The sequence below is a fragment of the Tamandua tetradactyla genome, chromosome 1 (genome assembly GCF_023851605.1).
Source record: "Tamandua tetradactyla isolate mTamTet1 chromosome 1, mTamTet1.pri, whole genome shotgun sequence".
In the NCBI taxonomy this organism is placed as follows: Eukaryota; Metazoa; Chordata; class Mammalia; order Pilosa; family Myrmecophagidae; genus Tamandua; species Tamandua tetradactyla.
Genome location: NC_135327.1, coordinates 105215493 through 105235296, shown reverse-complemented (window position 1 = coordinate 105235296; position 19804 = coordinate 105215493). Strand labels below are relative to the sequence as shown.

Genomic DNA, 19804 nt, shown 5'->3' with positions numbered 1-19804 from the left:
AACTTTTTCTTGTTCGTTTTTCTGTCATTACTTATCATTCTATCTCTTTAGTTGTTCTGTTCTTCCATAAATTGTTCAAACAATGTTTACCTGCAGGTCACCTAGATCAGTATCATGTTTATTGATCAGGCAGTAGCTGACCAGATGGCAATCAATAAATTTTCCTTAGTCTTCAGTATTAGAGCTTTCATTGTACCTACTTGGGAATAATTTCTCTAAAGCACATTTTTGTCCTTTCTAGAAATGTCAGTTGGGTTACACAGTACTGAATGGTGTAAAAAATAGGGAAAGCTGTGGCAAAGAAAATTCTGTAGTGTTTGTTTGTTTGTAGGGCACATAATGACACAGTGTCAGGAACTTTTTGTTGTGTATCACTCCCTTCCTGTTACCCTTTGAGCCCCCACCATCCCTTTCTCACTGTGACCTGATCATTTATTTTCAAGGACTCAAGCACAACTCTGCCCCCTACCCAGCAGTTCCCTAGGAAGTGTCAATATATCAAGGTTTTTTGGCCTGCCCACCTCGGTGAACCACATAACACGGAAGCATGGGAGCAGAGCAGCCAAATCACCTAATAACTGGGGAGGCTGAATGTAGAATTGCCCTGGTCCTCCCAGAGGAGTTGTTGCTTTCTGGTGTTTCCATGTCAACTGAGGATTCTGTGGTCAGGATCATGGACGGCAATTCCCTGAACAGATTCTCCTTTGATTTCTCTATAGCCCTGTAAGTACTTAAGTAATATTTAGGTAATGCTAATGTATGGTAGCATGTATTTTAGCATATATTTTAGTGAAATATTAATTCTATCCAGATAATTTTAGAAGTGCAACAGTTTCCAACAGTTAAGGTTAATTGACTTCACACACCAATCTGACATTTATTGGGTTCATGAAATGTGCCAACTGGGAAATCTGGCCAGGAAGTACACTTTGCATATTGCCTAATTGAGGTTTAACTTAATTTTCAGTGTTGTTTACATTGAAGAACAATTCTTTGTTGGTTGAAGTGAAATGTCTGCCTACGCCATGCGTAAAAATATTGACTGGGAAACAGAGTGTCTCAAATCGTCTCCTTAAACAGGGAGTTCTGTTTTTATATAATTCCCACTCTGTCACAGACAATACTTCTATAAAATATAGTAAAGATGAATTATTAGAAAAGTAAAATAGAAGTCTAAGGCATATACAAAATAAAATTCCTGTTTTTGCATTAGCTTCAAAAGACATAAAAATGCCCTATCAAATTAGTATAAAAGTTTCTAAATGTTTTCTCCAAATGTCTGTACTGACCCCATCACAGACCATTTACACACAGTTCCCAAACTGTTCTAGGCTGCCTGGAAAATGCTTGTAAGTAACATCATGTAGATTAACACTACCATGAGGTGCGCACACACAGAGCGATTGTATTTCTGATAACTAAGTACATTAAAATGAATTGGTGATTAGAGCAGCTAGAAATAAAAACCTAAAATTATGAAACTGTAACCCATCTCAAACTCTGAAATATGTTCTACAACTAATTATGGAGCTGTGCTTTGAAATTTGTAGCTTTTTTGTGTATGTTATTTTTCACCAAAAAAAGAAAAAAAGTTGATTGTGATGATAAAAATATATTTAAACCCTCTAGCCTTCTATATTCTGGAGCAACTAGAAGGAAAAATATGAAAGGATCTCATATTTGATAAGATCTGTCTCTGGAATCTGTCCTGTAACTACTTGTTGAAGAGTGCTTTGAAAACTATTGCCTTTTTATTTCTTTGCTTCGTATAACTGTTACACTATACAATAAAATAAGTTAAAAAAATGAATTGGTGGGTGCATGGGTGGTTCAGTGGTAGATTGCTTGCTTTCCATGCAGGAGTCCTGAGTCTTGAATTGGTACTTACTTTTGTCCTTTAAGAAGAAATCAGGGCTTAGTTGAGACAACTTCTGAAGATGAGTGTAAAATAACATTTTAATGCGTTTGCTTATTTTTGGCTAAACAATAGCTTCTGTGCACACACATATAGCGATTGAATTTGTGATTGTTAAGTGCATTAAAATGAATTGGTATTTACTTTTGTACACACATGAAACAATTATATTTGTGATAATTAAGTACATTAAAATGAGTATTTTGCCCTTTGAGAAGGAATTAGGGCTTAGTTGGGACAACTTCTTAAGATGAGTGTAAAATAAGACTTAAATGCATTTACTTATTCTTGGCTACACAGTAACTTGTTTGTTGTAACCTGATACATTCAAATAAGTTAATTATTAACTTCTTTATTATAGTAATTTTTTATGGCTAAGTAAGATATGTTTTGTGTCTATTGCTCATTTAGGAATAAGTGGCTCATTGGATCTGAGCCTTGCATAGACTAATTTTTCAGATAATATTATGGCACTTTCCTAAGCAACTCACTGTCACATTCCTGCATGATGAGACTCAGCTCATTATTAATCACGTTCAGTGTGATTTGGGGGTCTCATTTTCTTTTAAATGTTGTCAGAAGAGTACTATTGGCTTTTGCTCTTTTCTTTCAGCGAATTCAAGGTCGAAAAGCCAGTCTGGAGGAAATACAGCTTGTTCATTCTGAACATCACTCACTGTTGTATGGCACCAACCCCATGGATGCTCAGAAGCTGGATCCCAGGACATTCCTAGGTCTGTACTGGCATCTTTTCTACTGAGAACAGCATACACCAGCATTATCATTAGTCAGTGTCAGTTCTAAATACTTGGCAAGCAGTGTGATAAAGTGTCAGTTTTTCCAATGGCATAGCTTTGTGGACTGAGCTGATTACAGTAGAGACCAACGTAGATTAAGAAACTCTTGGATTAGAAAATAACAATGCAAGTTTCATGATGTTTACTTTAAAATTAACTTTTCTTTGAACAGCATTTATATAATGTCTTTAACATACAAGAATAAATGCAGTGTAGAATTTGCTTGCTTACATTTTTAAACTAAAAAACAGGTTTTCAAAATCTTTATGCAAATTTATCTTCATCTATTCCATTCATTGCATGTCTTTCAGTTCTTTTTTCTATGATGTTCACAAGAGGCATAATGTATCTTTTAAGTGAAAACTCATTATTATTATGCTTAGCATACTACATTTTATAGGAGAATTGCATTTCAAACCTAGTTAATATATTTAATGCTTGCTTTACCTATGGAGTTAAATATTCAAGTAAATGGCCATTAAAGAAATCTAAGGAGCATATTTTTTAGTTAATCTATGTTTTTTTCCAAACTTTGGATTTTATTGTTGAATTGTAAAGTAAAATTTATGTTGCACAGCTTTATATGAGCTTCATATGAATAATAGAAACAACAAAAACAAGTTTTTGAAAAAAGTTAGTGACAAAATCTTGTTCTAGAGCTGTGACAATTATATTGCTTCTTAATAACCTTTTAAAACTGAAAAAATAATGTGTGGTATGGCAGTACATGTTAGAAAGATCATGTTTTAAATATTTCAACTAAAAAGGGATTTTAGTGCCTTTTTTTTTTGTCCCATTCTTTTCAAATAAACCCGTTGTGTCAGTTCCAAATGATTGGATCTCTTTCACCTAATTCAATATTTCAAAACAGTTTTATGTTAAGTGGTCCTAAACAATTTGAAAGTAAGTATGTGACATATAGTAGCTGGGCATCTCAGAAAACACTTATAAGGGAGGAAGTTAACAATTATACATTATTACCCCTACAATCTGCCTTTTTAAAATGAGGAGCAGGCATTCCCAAATTTATGAAGTAAAGGCATATGGGTGAGTATGTGTAGGCATATGTGTGTGTGTGTATGCAGGTAGATTGGAGTATTTGGGAAGAAGTAGGGTGAAAGGGGAACACAAACACATTTTCCAAATTTTATAAAACATATTGCTAAAATTCAATAACCAAAGATAATTTGTATTGTACGAAGTTATGTATTCATGTGAAGACAAATAATTCAATCTAAATATATATGCTCTGTATGTTTTTCCTTTTTTCTCTTGAAATTCAATTCTTTTTGCTGTGGATACTGTATAATAATTATCCTTATTATATCAGGAATTAATAATACCACCCACAAAAATGGTTTTGCCAATCACAAAAATGCAGTAAACTAATATTAGTTTTCCTGGCTTTATAAAGTCAAAATACTCAAGCATTTAATGATAGGAAACTGTTTCTGTCATTATATTTTAATGTAGATAAGAGAAAGCAAATAGAAAACCTTTACCTTTTTTTAATGGTCACAGACCATCTATCATCCACAGCATAGGACTAGGTATCCGTGGACTTTAAGGGATAGACTGGAGTTGCTCAAATTGTAGCAACATCTCTCAAACTCTGACAGATGTTTTAAAAATATCGGTCCACATTTAAGATAAAAGACATGTTTATAAAAGAGATCCAGTTTAACCTTGGCAACATGAAACTTTTATGCTGTCTTATATTTATGATATTTGGCACTTTTCAACAAAACAAGTATTCTGAAAATATTCAGCATGTGTATCAATTTAAAATTTCATGATTAAAAAATGAGTTCTAGCATACAATTTAGGACTGAGACAAAGGTCCTTGTCATGTATGTATGAAGGTATACGTAAATGATGAAAGCAACAAGTAGCAGTGACTCATATTTTTAAAATTGTAATCCGAATAAATGGACTGTTTGTCTCAGTTTTGAATATTTAAGGTGAAATAATATTCATAAGTGATGTATTTGATAGGTAACTTTTGAAACAGATGTGGAGTTCTTTAGACACCTCTCAGTGATCAGTCCAGCAATTTCAATACTGTGTGGCAGGCTTTATGGGCACAGATAAACAGGGGACTTTGCAGGATGTTAGACTCTGGGGTCAAGCAATAAATGCAACTTGGATGACACTTAATTCAAATGACTTCAGTTTCTCTCATGATTACAGAATTCAACTGCTTTCCCCCAGTCTGAGTTCTAAATGAAAAATCCAATCCTTTTAAAAGTTTAACTTTTCAAACTTTGTTCTTTGTGTATTTTAGATTCTAGTGGCTTGTGGTTTCTTTTTTTAACTTTTAAAAGACCAGGTTGAAGCTGCCATGGGTGAATGTATAAAAATAACCATCAAGATATTTTCTCTCTTTATCTCTTCCCCCCACTCCCATGCCTCTCTCTTCTACCTCAGTCCCTCCCAATACATGTGGAAGGGAAGCTATTTTCTGGGTTAAACTTATACTACTACTCTTGACGTTTTAAATACAAGTTCAGTATGACCAGACTTATTAGTCTTTATGTCTTAAAACACATCTATGGTTTATAAAATAATAAGATTTGAAAACAGGATTTTCCTTTATCGGTTTAAATACGTTATGAGCCCGTAAGGTGACACTTGAAAAACCTTCTTTCCAATCATTTCCGGTGTGAGCCTTTCCTTGGCATTGATATTTTTATTGTTCCTCCTTCCAGCTTTCATTATCTTTCGGCCAACAGCCCTCAGTCCGTTGATAAGGCGATATAATATTAAAAAAACAAATGCAGTCAATTCAGTGAATTAAAAATTTCTTTTACTCTACTAAAGTTAAATTATCAATTATTTGCCTGCTTCATATTTTCTAAATATTACTAAATAAAATTCCCCATAAGTAGCATTTCATTTATTTGCCTTATTCTCTTTAGGGATTATTACCATTTTAAAGTTATTTTTTTAAATTATTCTTTGCATTAAATATTATCTTTATTCTTTTCACTGACTATAGAATGAAGAGTTTAGACATTAAACTGTACATGTAAATTTTAATTTCACAGATGACAGGAATATATTCTTGTAAAAGATTCAAGGATATAGAAATATCCTCGTTCTGCTCAATGACATAAGGAAACTTTGCCTTGCCCTTGTTATCCAAAAATGTTTTGAATGTGTCGTTAACTGGCGTCATTATTCCAGTTTTAATGCTATTCCATGATTTGTTTATTTTTCCTATTGATTTCTCATACTTTTCCCCTGAATATCCTATATATAACTAGATGTATTATTTTTTTCTTTGCACTAGCATTTTTCATTATATTTTCTAGCTAACAATTGTATTTGAAAAATCAACTCAGGTAATTCATTGTTTTCAAAATAAACTTTCTTCTGTGACAGTAATACCTATTTAGACTTTTTTTGGCATAGCATGCAAATTCCACCACAAACCTGATTTCAGTTTTCATTATTATTTATTTCATTGAGCATCATTAGAGCAAATGAATTGGGTTAGGTGGATTGGAGGTTTATACCTGATTTTACCATTGATCTACTGAGTCGGTCAGTTTAAGAACCATAAGATGGGATGCATGGGTAGTTCAGTGGTTAGAGTGTCCGCCTTCCATGCAAGAGACCCTCGTTCAATTCCCAGACCATGCACCACCCCACAAAAGAGCCATAAAATGGAAATACCCCACTTCCTTTCACTTGAATTATTTCACATGGCACATTCTAGCCTTAGAGGTTTAGGTATAGTTACTATTGTTTTCTTTTTCCATGTAATAGATAATGCTGAATATGAAAGTGCATGTAAATAAAGTAATTACTGAAACACAAATTACTTGAAATAATTCTAAGACACAATCACAATTAAGATTTATATGTTTATATTTGTGTTTGTATTCATATTTATGTTATCTAGCTATATCTACATGTTACATAGATCTCCAAGTGGGGTTAAATAGGGTTTTGTGACCTATTTGTTTAAAAAATATAGGGGAAACTTATGTTATCCTTGGTCTTAGCTTTATCTAAAGAATTTAAGAATAACTCTATGTATTTAAGAAGAGATTGTAACATTTGAAATATTTGGAAAATTAAGGAATGTGGTATCATAAAGCTTTTTGACTCAAACTATCCCTTTAGTGAAGTAGATTCAGGAAATAGCTGAGTTATTAACAATAAATTTTAAATTTAAAAGATATTATGATATATAATTTAGATGGGTAGGCCAAAATAAAATCTTATACCCAGATTTCATCATTAAATGTCTGTTCATGTGGGGCAATAGACTCCACATACAATAATATTTGTATTTATTTGCTTTGAGTTTTTACTTGTGTATGCAAGGAAAGAGAACATCAGTGTTCTGAAAATTAATGCTTCTAAATATTAGATCTGAAATTTCATTAATTTCCTTCTAAGTTGAATGATAAAGAACACATGATATAATATTGCATGCTAATGAACATATATTCATTATATTTGTTTTTCCAATTTATGTATTTTTTTCATATCTCCTTACTGTGTAGGTGATGCTTCTCGAAAGTTTTTTTCCTCATTACCTTGTGGTGGTCTTGGGGTAAGTACATATTCATTTACTGATTTTAAATAACACAGAGTTCCAATAAATTTCGTTTGCTTTGTCTATTCAGTTATGTTTAAGGCTGTTTCTCAGTAAATGTTATACTAGACTTCAAGACACTGCACAGTTTGTAGGGCCTGGGGTCAAATGAAAATATGTAAACCTCTGTTCAAAACTAAGGATTTCAAGATGGCAGCAACCAAGAATTCAACCAAGTGAAGGTCCCGTCTAAGGAGAGTGTCCTATGCTATGGCACAGGTCACATGTTCTTGAAGCTGCCTCTACTAGATTCTCTTGTAACTGAGGAAAAGGTAATATAAGTGGGTTTTACACAGTTTTGCAGCAGATCTCAATTTTCAGTAGTGTCATACTGAGTATGCACATAGATCATATTCCTGGTGAAAATGGCATTGGGTTCACACGGTGCTTTGCATTGTGGGAAATTTTGTTTGTGAACTCCCTGGGGCCATTTTGTCTTCAATAATTAACAAAGCCTTTTGACACTGGATATTTATATCACATTTGAAGGATAAATTTGTTTGAATCCAGTGACATATGAGAAAAATGCCTACATTTTGGTTCCTGAATCCTTAAAAATGCAATTTGGTTACTCATAAAAACAAAAAGACTGAACAAACTAGTTCTACAGCGCATTGGTAAGTGCAAGCTTGCACACAGGGGCACACACACACACACACACCCATACACAGGCTTACATTCAACTGGACTTACATAAATATCACCAGGAGACCTGTACGCCAGTTTGATAAATAGGGGCACCTCTCTCTAGCAATAATGAAGTCAAATTAACATAGCCTTCCTCTACCTTTCTCTGCCTGTCCAAGCTAGATTTTGCTGCCACCACTGCTGCTACTCTCCAGAATAGTTCAGTACTTGGGAATTGTTGAGGACTTAATCTCTGATATTCACTGTGCTTTGTGTTGGATGTACAAGGCCAGCAGCAGCAGCAGCAGCAGCAGCAGCAGTCACTATTCATTATTTAGGCACTTCTAAGAGCTTACTAGAGCTTACTGCGGTTCTGGCTGAAGGGTAAGATGTTACCTTGTGGGGTGTGGACAGTTGAACAGAGGCCCTTTGCGTATAAGGGATATGAACTAGACACACAGTGCCCCTCAGGCTTGGGAGGTATGTCAGTGGGAGCAGTACTCAGCTCAACTCTGGATCATGAATTAATGCACTTGTAAATGAGTGGGAGTTTGATGACCACCTCTCTTTTAACAGCTTTAATATCCTTTCCATTGCTGTGCTCATCAAGTGGTAGAGGTTGGCTTTGTTTCATTCTCGGTCTCATTTGCAGGTAACTAGCTATTCTCTTCAGATAGCCACTTGGGAGGTTAAAAAATAAGAACAAAAAAAAGTGAAACTCATTTTAAAAGGCAATTTATCTTCTCCTTTCTACAATGATTCTGCCAGCTCCTCACTTCTGAGGAGGTTTGCTAAAAATGAACAGAAATTAATAATGTAGGCTGTGGGTGAAAGCAAACTGGGCCCCCTGGTGAGCTGCCCAGAGGAGTCACTCTAACTAGCTGCCCTGCTCCACTGCTGTGCCTCAGGGCCTCCAGCCGCTGGTTAAGATGAAAGCCGTGGCAGGATTTAAAAAAGGTCTTTTGGAATTCCTCCACATATGTATACATGCCAACACCATACTTTCAGCCTTGCACCCTTTACTGTGTGACTTCAGGAAAATAGCGTCACTTCTCCAAGCCTTCAATTTCTCATCTGCAAAATGGTATTTATAGTAACGATGGTGTGACGAGGTTGTTATAAACCACTGTTATGTAGGTAAACTGTTGTGGTTGCTGCTGTTATTTCTAGAAGGAGAAGAATCACAGGTAAAGGAATAAAATGTTTACCCCTCACTAAAACTGGCAGTATTAAAATGATAGAATGAACCAAAATATACAGGATTTCCCTGTATAAAATTTAATTTTATCAAAATATCCTCTAAAATATGTCATATAGAGCACTAATTTTATTCTTCAATATCCAAATAACCTAACTAATTGAGATTTCTTAGTCCTTAGAAACTTGACCCATGTTGCCTAAACCTGACTTAATGCTTACTTCCACATGATAGTGGCGTGTTACTGGCAAGGGTTAACTTTAAATAGACTTCAGGTTATAGGGTATGTTCTAGTCATTTACAAGTACATTTAATTCATGACCCAGAGTTGAACTGAGTACTGCTCCTACTGACATACCTCCCAAGCCTGAGTGGCACTGTGTGTCTAGCTCATATCCCTTGTACGCAAAGGGCCTCTGTTCAACTGTCCACACCCCCACCAAGGTAACTTCTTATCCTTCAGCTAGAACTGCATTAAGCTCTAGTAAGCTCTCAGAAGTGCCTAAATAATGAATAGTGACTGCTGCTGCTGCTGCTGCTGGCCTTGTACGTCCAACACAAAGCACAGTAAGTATCAGAGTGAATATCAGAGTATAAGTCCTCAATAATTCCCAAGTACTGAACTATTCTGGAGAGTAGCAGCAGTGGTGGCAGCTAAATCTAGCTTGGACAGGCAAAGAAAGGTGGAGGAAGGCTATATTAACTTGACTTCATTATTGCTAGAGAGAGGCGCCCCTATTTATCAAACTGGCGTACAGGTCTCCTGGTGATATTTATGTAGGTCCAGTTGAGTGTAAGCCTGTGTATGGGTGTGTGTGTGTGTGTGTGCCCCTGTGTGCAAGCTTGCACTTACCAATGCGCTGTAGGACTAGTTTGTTCAGTCTTTTTGTTTTTATGAGTAACCAAATTGCATCTTTAAGGATTCAGGAACCAACTTGGCTCCCCAAAAGTTTTGCTTTTGATGCAAGTGCTATGAGATGCCCTGGGTTCTCTGGATTTGAGCCAGTCTGAACTTCCACCTCCAGGCATCCCTAGGCATTTTAAACATAAAAAGATGCCCAGTATGCACCTGAGTACACTGATGTGGCAACCTGAGGATCCCCTGGAGAACTTGAAAACCACTGAAACTGCACTTGTCTTCAGGCACTCTTCTGGTTCAGATGTTGTAGTTTAAATTCCAAAATGATAGTGCTCTGTGATCCACAGTTGTTAAAGTACACTCTGCTTTCTTACAATATGTATTTTCCATCTGAGATAGGTTTAAAATGTACCCACTGCATGCTGGTCAATTAACTGGTTTTTAGGGAGACTACCTGAGACATTATGAAATCAGGAAATGGCTACTTCTTATTAAATTTTGCCCTGAAGCTGTGTGTGATAATTTGGTAATGTTGGTCAAGTAGCTCTACATGGTCACTTGGCGAATGTTTTTTTTTTTTTTTCTTCCTGCATGGGCAGGCACCCTCCAGCACAGCGGGCAAGAATTCTACCACTGAGCCACCATCCCACTGGCAAATGTTTTTTAGTTACCTTTAAATGAGCTCTCCAGAGTCGCATTTTGAGCCACAGTTGTAAGATTTCCAAATTCCTTTGTGTTTGGTTCTCATTTTGTTTAGTTACTATTGCATGACTCATTTCTGATTACTGTGTGATTGCACAAGAAAATGCATCATTTGAAATGAACCTTTTTCCAAATCCTAGGACTTGGTCATCATATAGTGAAATAGATAATTAAGGGACTCAGGAAACAAAAGCCAGTGCAGGCCCACTTCAGTTCCCTCTCCTCAGGGTATATCACTAAAAATAGTGATCATTTTCCTGTCCATCTGACCTGCTGCTGTGTGAAGAAATCTTGAAGTCATTTCTCAGCCTCATTTTTCCCCCTTCACTTGATAGGCCACAAAAAAAAAAAAAAAAAAACCCACAAAAGCAAGGACGAGCAGGCTTTTATGATAATGTCGTCATCAGCTCTGAGCTTCAAACGCTTCTGCGGCTTTTGAGTTGTCATTTATAACTTGGAACTGAATCGACCCAAAATTCCCTTGATACACTTAGAGAAATTGATAACAGACTCTGAGCTCCTTTTATGGCTCTGAGGAGGCAACTCCAATCACATCACTATTGGCAGGCAATATTATTTTTTGACATGGTTGTAAAAGTATAAAGGGGCTTATGGCATTTGTTTAGATGAGGAATGGGCTCCCAAGCTGTGCTGGGGTTTACGGGACCAGATTAGTGAGAAGCCAAGGGAATATGATGTTTGCAAACAGGATATGATTTTATATAAGTTTGGGTTTCGTGATCTGTTCCCTGGGGAAAGCCCTGCAGACAGCAGAGAATTCCACTTTTATCCTACAACAGACAAGCTCCCTGTGCCAAAAGGCAGAGAAATAAACGTGGTCAGTGGGCAGAGTCAAACCGTTGATTGGGAGAGGAGCAGCCATAGACGAGGTAGAACAATTCCCTACAAGGAATGAGGCACTGCAGGTCATGCACAGACTTGGAGCCTTCCTAGCTGGCCAAAGATGTGCCAAAAATGAGGCTCTCTGATGTTTAACCAAGTCACCTTTCCAGAAGAAGCTCGATGAATCTGTGAACACAAGGCCGGCATTTTATTACAGATTTTTCTGCATCCATGTTCTGATTACACCTAGATTTGACATACTCTGGGACTTAGGGATGTCATTTCTGTAGTTAAGGAGAGGAATGGGTGAGAAGAATGAAGTGATATGAGCAGGTAATTAAGGTTCATTTCAATTGCTCTGAGGTTTTCTGTAGACATTTTCATTATTTACTAAAGGTGATTTAAAAAAAGTCAAGTTTGGATGAAATGTCTCAGGTGTTCTTTCATTGTCAAAGTTAAAATGTAAGTTCTTCCATCTGAATTGTAACACACACATCAGATGATGAAATTTCTGTGTGTTACATTCCACTACATTTAGACCTTCATGCTTTTTCCGATTTATTGCACCCTCATTGATTCTCCGCGTTTATTGGCTCCCATAGCAGTTTAAAAAAAAAACAGTTCCAGTGACAAAACTTTGAAAAGACTGCCCTGACTCCTCCTTTCTGTTAAGTTATAATACTTGAGAATAACTTTTATCTTATGACCAAATTGATGGGCATATACTTAAATGGCCCTCTTTGAAAGAACCACAACGTTTTAGATATAAACATGCCATGCAGTGATGAATAAGGGGCAGGATAAATAAGATAAATCTTGTTGTCAACAACAAGGCAAGGTGCAGGACTTCAAAGACTAATGAAACAAGACCACTATTATCAGTTGCTCATGGCCTATCCATTGGGCTGATTTGGTAAATGTTGTGTTGTTGGAGCACAGCAGACACGCTTCCAAAACATAGAAGAAAGGAGTGTGAGGGTTTACTCAAGCAAGTCATAAGCTAAATCTTAAAAAAAAATTTGTTGTGAATGTGTGTGTGTGTGTGTGGGTTGGGAGAAGCAGCCAAGCATTAATTATATAAGCCATAGTGACACACCATATTTTTGATGATTGCACCAAGCTGTTGTCAATTAGTAGGGATTTTTTCCTTCCAGAAACAATCTAATGTTTATGCCAAAATTCTGGATGTTCTTGAGGTTTTGTCATAAATCAGGAACCCCTTCCTTTTATCATAAATATATGGACCATGTCTTACTCCTAACGCAATTATCTTGAGCAGGCTCAATGCCTTTTGTTAGTTACATCAGCAGAAAAAGGAGGGGGTGGTATCTGTTTCTCACATAAGGTAATCAGGATAATGTAGATTTCCCTTACCTTAATGTTCATCTCAAACCTGGTTTGCAATCAGTTTCATTTCCTCCACTGCTGCTGTCAAAAGATCCTTTGCCCTCCTCTTCCCTCTGGCACAATAAGATTATTCAACCTGATCTGGAATCTTACTTTTCTCCCACCTTCCCTTCTCAGTTGTATTTGGATTTTTATTTAGTTTTAAACTTGATGTAAATGATACTAGCAGGAACATCATACAGCACCTGGAAAAAGTAAATTAATAAGCTGCCTTAACGAATTGTTTGATTTGTTTCATGCTACAGACTCCACAAAAAAAGATCATGCTGCCCCAGAATTAGGAAAAACTGTATAAAATATTATGCAAGCTAATGTGTTATTAGCCTTCTGAATAGCTGAGTTTTCAGTACTGCCTAGATTATGCTAATTGTATTCTTAGCAATGATTGTATGTGCAGCCAACTCTCCTTACAGATATATATATAACTATGTTTACTACAAATGTGAAATTGTATAGAATGATCAGGCATCTGATGTCAGTTGCAGGAAAGAGGAAAATTAGAAATAAAAACCTTAACTTCCTCCTTATTTCACTTAGTTGTAGCATCCCAAATGCAATTAAATTCTTTCAATTACTTTCACATTATGGCTGAATGCATTTTAAAATAATACTTCATTTTTCTTATTTAAAGTAAACATAAATATAAACAAAGATATTAAAATTCTGTTGTCAAAATGAGTAGTTTGTAAATGCCATCATCAAAGCTTCAGACCTGTGTTTTTGCAAATTCAGGGCCATAACACCTATAAAAATATATTTGCACCTATGTCAACCAAACTAATGTCAATAGCAATGAAGAAAACGTATCCATTTCTGGAATTTCTTGTTCTGTAATTTCTTTATGCTCTTTTATAACTTTCTCTACTTGCCTATGTGTCTTTTCTATAAACATTAAGACAAGAAGAAATTCAGCCTTAGACTCCACAATTTCTAAAGGAAATAGATTTGATGAAATTTAACCTTCCATTTAACCCAGGAAATCTGCGATTCTGTGCAATATAAACTCTGAGAAGTTAAAACATACTTCAGTAAATTTGAATATATAATCAGCTGCTGATTGCTACTGCTGACTGCCATGAAAACATGAGGCCTTAGGTCAAATAAAAATGAAAAGCTGACAAAGGGTTGGTATTACTGAGAAAAAAGTGATTTTGTGACAGCATCTGTGTTGTGTAGCCTACAATGCAGCTAAATCTAGGCCCAGTTCAGCTTTTCATTTTGATGTGAAAAAACCGCAATGACACTTTCCTTTGCCGTATTTCTACCCTGAATAGTTCCAGATCCAGATATTCATCCTTGTAACAAATTAATATCCAATACATAAAATCAATATAACACTATTGGATTTGTTGATGTGAAATGTTTTGATAATAAAGTAAAGCATAAATTCTGAATTCCAAACAATACATTGAAATAAGTTATTTTACTTATTTACTTACTAAGCAGGCAGTCCACAGAGAGTTCCTGGAACCTCATTGTCTTAAACCCAGAGTAGGATGCAGAGCTCCTCACTACTTAGCCAGCATTGTACATTACTGTACAATGTCTTATTTTAAATAAAAAATAAGTGAGAGGCAGTAAAAGACTAAACAATGATTCGTTTATCTTAGCAACAAAACACACATGGAATCATGAAGACTAATCTGACAATTAAAAGTCTAATACATTAGAGAATTAAGTGCATCCAAAATCATAGGTGAAGTTATTCTATTATCATTTTCTAAGTACTAATATGATTTTTATATGGTCTCTAATATTTGCTCTGTATACATGTACATATCCTCTATGACTCTTTGTAGATATTTCTCAAAATTACCCTGTCTTTTTGAAATCCAGTCATTCAAAAAAATAGGAAATCAAGGCCCACGTGTAGTTAAATTATTCTTTGCTAAAGAGCTCATTTTTTTTCTTTACTTATTGCCTCTTTTTTAGGTACGTTAACATTTATTCATTCACTTATTAAATAAGTATGTATTGAAAACCTCTTAAGTGCTAAGCGTGGGGCAACATTTAGCCTCATTATTTCTCTTTCTAATATTCTTTGTTTCTTCCCCTTTCAATTCCCATTCATATTTCTTATTATTATAATTATCACTTAGACTCCATGTGAATCTTCCTGTATTTCTTTTCATCAGGTTTAGTATGGAAGACCTTAGAGTTCGTAGGAACATGAACAAAAGGTAATTAGAATATCTGGAGTCTTAGTTGAACAAGTTCTAAGTTATGTTTTTAATGAAATACTTCTATAAGACAGCTTTCCCGTCTCTCTTGGCATTTCTTTGATGGAGGTATCAACTCCTCATTCTGAGACCTAGAAAGTAGTTGCCAGCATTAGTCCAACATTCTATTAATAGGAAGTGTGAAAAGTCAAAAGCCCAGCACTACTAGACGCAGACTGTTCTTTGGACTTGACTATATCTACGGCTTCTGGTAGCTACAAAAGCTTGGAACAGAATTCATTCACTCATTTATTCATTTATTTATGCAACAAATATTTATAAGCCAGGAATTACAGATATAGCACCACAAAACAGAAAAATTCTTTCCTGATTGAACTTATATTGTAGACAGTGAGATAGATAAATACTTGTAAGTTTACATATGTGTGTGCAATGAGGAATGTTATGGACAAGGGAAAGCAAAGAAGGGGTATTCAACTGGGGGTTACTGGGGAGTGGTGCCTTTTGGGTAATGGAATCCGTAGATGAGGAATGACCCGGGTGCCCTGCCTTATTGTGGTTATGAACTTAAAGTGGAATAACAGAAACAAAGAAATTCTTAAGGAGGGTCCAAGGCAGAGTAGTGGGGAAGCAGTGAGAGTTCAGGGTGGGTTGGGACTTGCCAAGACTTCTCACCCTTCTGCGGCTCTGAATTTACTCCCTCCGTGATGATGTGGACAACTGGGGATAGGATTGTTCTATCCAGAGCACACAGAGGCACTGGCTTCCCTTTTGACTTCTGAATTAAGGCACAGTGATGGGGGAGAGGAGGGCAAAGTGGATTTACAGTTGCACCCCAACACTGTGGAACTTCTCTTGGGTTCTGCCCTTTGGTGGTCTGGAGGAGCTTGGAGGTGGGATCATATTTATCTGAACACTCAGTAATCTCAGATTTGAAAATAGGTCCTGAAAAATGAGACATCTGGGTGGCTCTAGATCCTAGCAGAAGTCAGGTGCTTTGGGGTTACCATCCCTGGGGACATTATGTGGACATAATTTCCCATTTAAATTGTACAGTTGCAATTTAGATACAGCATTCTAACAACTGTCCATTTCCAAGTATAATGAAAATGTCCTTGCATTTGCATGACATTTCCTGGTACCTGTTCATGTACATTTTAGTGACTTCTTATATGGGACTTAAATTATGAACTCAGTTGTCTCTGGCTGGTCCTCTTAATTTACTTCCATGTTGTGAGATAAGAGTAATTGACTTGTTGATTCCATTAGTTGGTGCATGCACCGAAGATGGTGATGTCTCAATATTGGCTGTGTAAACAGTACAAGGAAATAAACTTTGGAGTCTGAAATCCAGGAATATTTGTAACTACTACCAGTTTCTGACCCTCAGTATCCTCATTATTGGAAGGGACAAATTAATTGTTTCAAATTGGCTAAATTATTTAAGACTGTGCTGTAACCACTGAAGAACAATAATCCTTATATTTTACCCTAATGCCTCCTCAGAATTGACTTTAATGACGAGGCTGTTGGTTAGGTGGAGGGGCAGGTGGATGGCCTGGAATGGACAGAGCTATGGGGAATTCTTTTAAACATACCTTACTGGTTTTTACAGAACTGGGCTGATTCATAGCCTTACAACGGAGAAAAACCACCAAAATCTACCTCATCTATTTGAAACCCTTAGCAATCGTGAAACTTATTACCAAAATTGTAGCCCAGGCTTCCTATTCTACAGAAAAGGAAACCAAGACTCAGAGAAAGGAGTAACTTGTTCAAGTCACACAATTAGTAAGTGGTAGAGTAAAGGTCTGCTTGGATTTCCAAGATCTTAACCACAATACTATGCACACACAACTCACCATAATTTCAGCCTCATATGATTGTCAGCACCTCTTTCCCAAATGAGAATAGTCCCAGCCATAAGAAAGCACAATTGTTTCTTTGGCCAAGAGCATTCTTTTTTATTGAAATTCCTATAAGACTATTAAATCCATACACTTAGACATCATTAATTTGGGGTAAAGCAAATTATGCAGCTGTACACAGCATTTCAACCCTAAGTAGAACACTGAAAAATCTCCGCTCTTGGAGCAAACCACTGTGGGATGAGTTAGAGAGGATATCATTTCACATACTTACTAAGTCATAGTTATTCTTATTAAGCTGATCTTGATAGGAATGGGGCTTGAGCATTTACTGCCTAAGGAATAAAAAGACTAATATACTAGTAAATTACCCTTTATTACGATATGTACACCAGTTTAAATGAAGAAGTAGTAGGAAAATACTGAAATATTAGTTGGCTCTATTTTTAACTCCATCTTAGAATTGACCAGCAGGTCACTGAAGCTGTAAATAATAACAATAGGGACTCTTAAATTCCTTGACTGACCACGTAACCCACAGGAATCCATATAGTTCTTGGCAAACCCAGGAGTACATCAGTATCTTAAGTAAGGATCCTTCGAATCTAAATATGTAGCACTTCTGCCAGAACAAACATGTTCCTCTACTTATTCTTTGTCCTGGCAAGTGAATAGCAAAGGGCTAATTTTCTGAACTTGAAGAGTGGCTAGGAATTACACATGCAGGGTCAGTAGAGCTGCCAGAAAGCAGTTGATTATCTGGGGGAGGGGTGTGGTAGTGCATCATTGCACACGGCATGGCCCTTGTCTCTGTCCAGCTGCCTCATTCATAGTTCAAGCCTTCTTTCCATATGGAATGTTGGTCACAGTATTCATCCATCATATCCATGCTTTTACTTGAAATCTTAAGGTCCTCCCTGTAGTTGCTCTGTTTCCTTTTTATCTCACCATGACTAAAAAAGCTAAGGTGTGGGCATTATAACCTACAAGTGGTCCCAAGGGAATGGGCTGCCATTCATGTCTTCCTCCCAGTATTGAACAAAAGAGAGAAAGCATGTGAATTCACCTACTGATTATCATTGTAATCTATCCTAGCTCCACTTCAAAGGTCTCACGATTTCAGCAGAACATCTAACATGAAATGAATATATTCATTCAAGGAGCTAGCATGTTGTAACACATGAGAGAAGGTAAAACATCCATTGTACAGCCACAGAGCCAACCGAAGAAAAAGACAACCAAAAAATACCATAGTTCCTCTTCCCAGAACTATGACTCTCACCATTATCTGGAGGAAAAAAGTGATGATCACCTGAAGATATTTTACAGGGCTCTCAAGATTTTCTGCAGTGTTGATACCTAAATAGCTGTAGAACTGCCTCTGCGTTTTTATGATTTTAGAGGCTGTGTTCTGCTCAGTGCCAGCATCAGAGAAACTTGTAAGGCAAAGGCTCTGTTAAGTATCATTTCATTTGAGTTTGAGTTTCTTCATCTGTAAAATAGGGTTAATCAGTCCTTTCACAATGGATTACTGTTAGGTTCAAATATGATGATGTAGATTATCAGTGGCAGCTAGAGGTAGAGATTGGAACTTCTCCTGGTTGGGTCCAATTCTGCAGAGAATAAATAGGCTGCTCTCTCGAGGGTATGATTGAAAAGGCTTTTCAAAGCCTTTCAACCCTGAGGTTTCCCTTGTCTTGCCCACATAATGATGCTCTACTGCTAGAGTCAGCTTTGGAGGCCCTTGTAGAGGAAAGGGCATTGTTTTCATAAGTACATGTGATAGAGCCATTGAGAAAGAACCTTAATTTAAGAATTACAGCATTTAGATTGAAATCTTCACACTGTCTCTTCTTCAGAAGGACTTCTCCAACTCTCAAGTGGAGATTCTGATCCAGCAGGATTGAATGAGGCCTAAGGTTCTGCATTTCTAGCAAGTACCCAGATGATGTCAATACTGCCAATCCAGGAACCACACTTTGAATGGCAAGATTCAAATGACCATGAATGTCCAAATCATTTTACTTTATTGGGCCTCAGTTTTTTTCAGCTACAATGTAGTACTGATAAATGAAATGAGATTTATCGTCCCTTGCAGGTCAGATATAGCATTTTGAGGTGTTAATAGTTTATCCAAATTTAAAACGTGTATTTTATATCCTTTTTCTTGAGATGTCACCTAGTTGTGGGGAATTTTTAGATTGCGTTTTTAATTTTTTAGCCACAGTTAAACTCTGCCAAGAATGTATCACTGTAGTACTAATTTGTTCTCATTCATTTATCCATGAACTTGACAAATATTTACTAAGCATCTATGATGTTTTGGACCCTGAAGGTGTAGGATAAAAACAGACACCCAGCTCTGCTTACACTAGCTCCCATGGTATCATTAAGAAGAGATCCATGAAACAAATTATATAGGGGACCTTCTTAAGTATATATCCATGGCTGGAGTTGACTTTGGTTGAAACCCCAGCTCTATAAACTTATCATTTATGCTAACTTTGGTCATATTTCTTAGCCTCTCTAAAGCTGTCCCCTTACTTGTAAAAGCAGCTAATAACAAAAATTAACTGTGCCATCATGGAGAGCAAGTGAGGTAATGTTTGTAAAATACTTAACACCATCTCTAGCACTTAGAGATTTCCCATCCCACACTCCCATCTTTCTCTTGATCCTAACTGAAGAGATTTACTTCTTGTTTTCTTTGGGCAGTAAGTTTAACTTTACCAGCTCTTCCACTGAATCCACTGATAAATTAGTCTTTCCTCTTTCTGAACTGTCCCAACTCCCACCTAA

At 36.4% G+C, this 19804-nt stretch overlaps 1 protein-coding gene across 11 annotated transcripts in view; it reads left to right on the top strand.

The window, feature by feature from the left end:
- The window catches only part of HDAC9 (histone deacetylase 9), a 970134-nt gene that overhangs the window by 733744 nt on the left and 216586 nt on the right, over nt 1-19804 (top strand). For all 11 annotated transcript variants that reach the window (XM_077122309.1, XM_077122321.1, XM_077122307.1 and 8 more), the window contains 2 exons: nt 2529-2649; nt 7230-7279. In XM_077122309.1, the coding sequence (XP_076978424.1) occupies nt 2529-2649; nt 7230-7279 (171 nt within the window). The remainder of the gene's footprint in view (nt 1-2528; nt 2650-7229; nt 7280-19804) is intronic.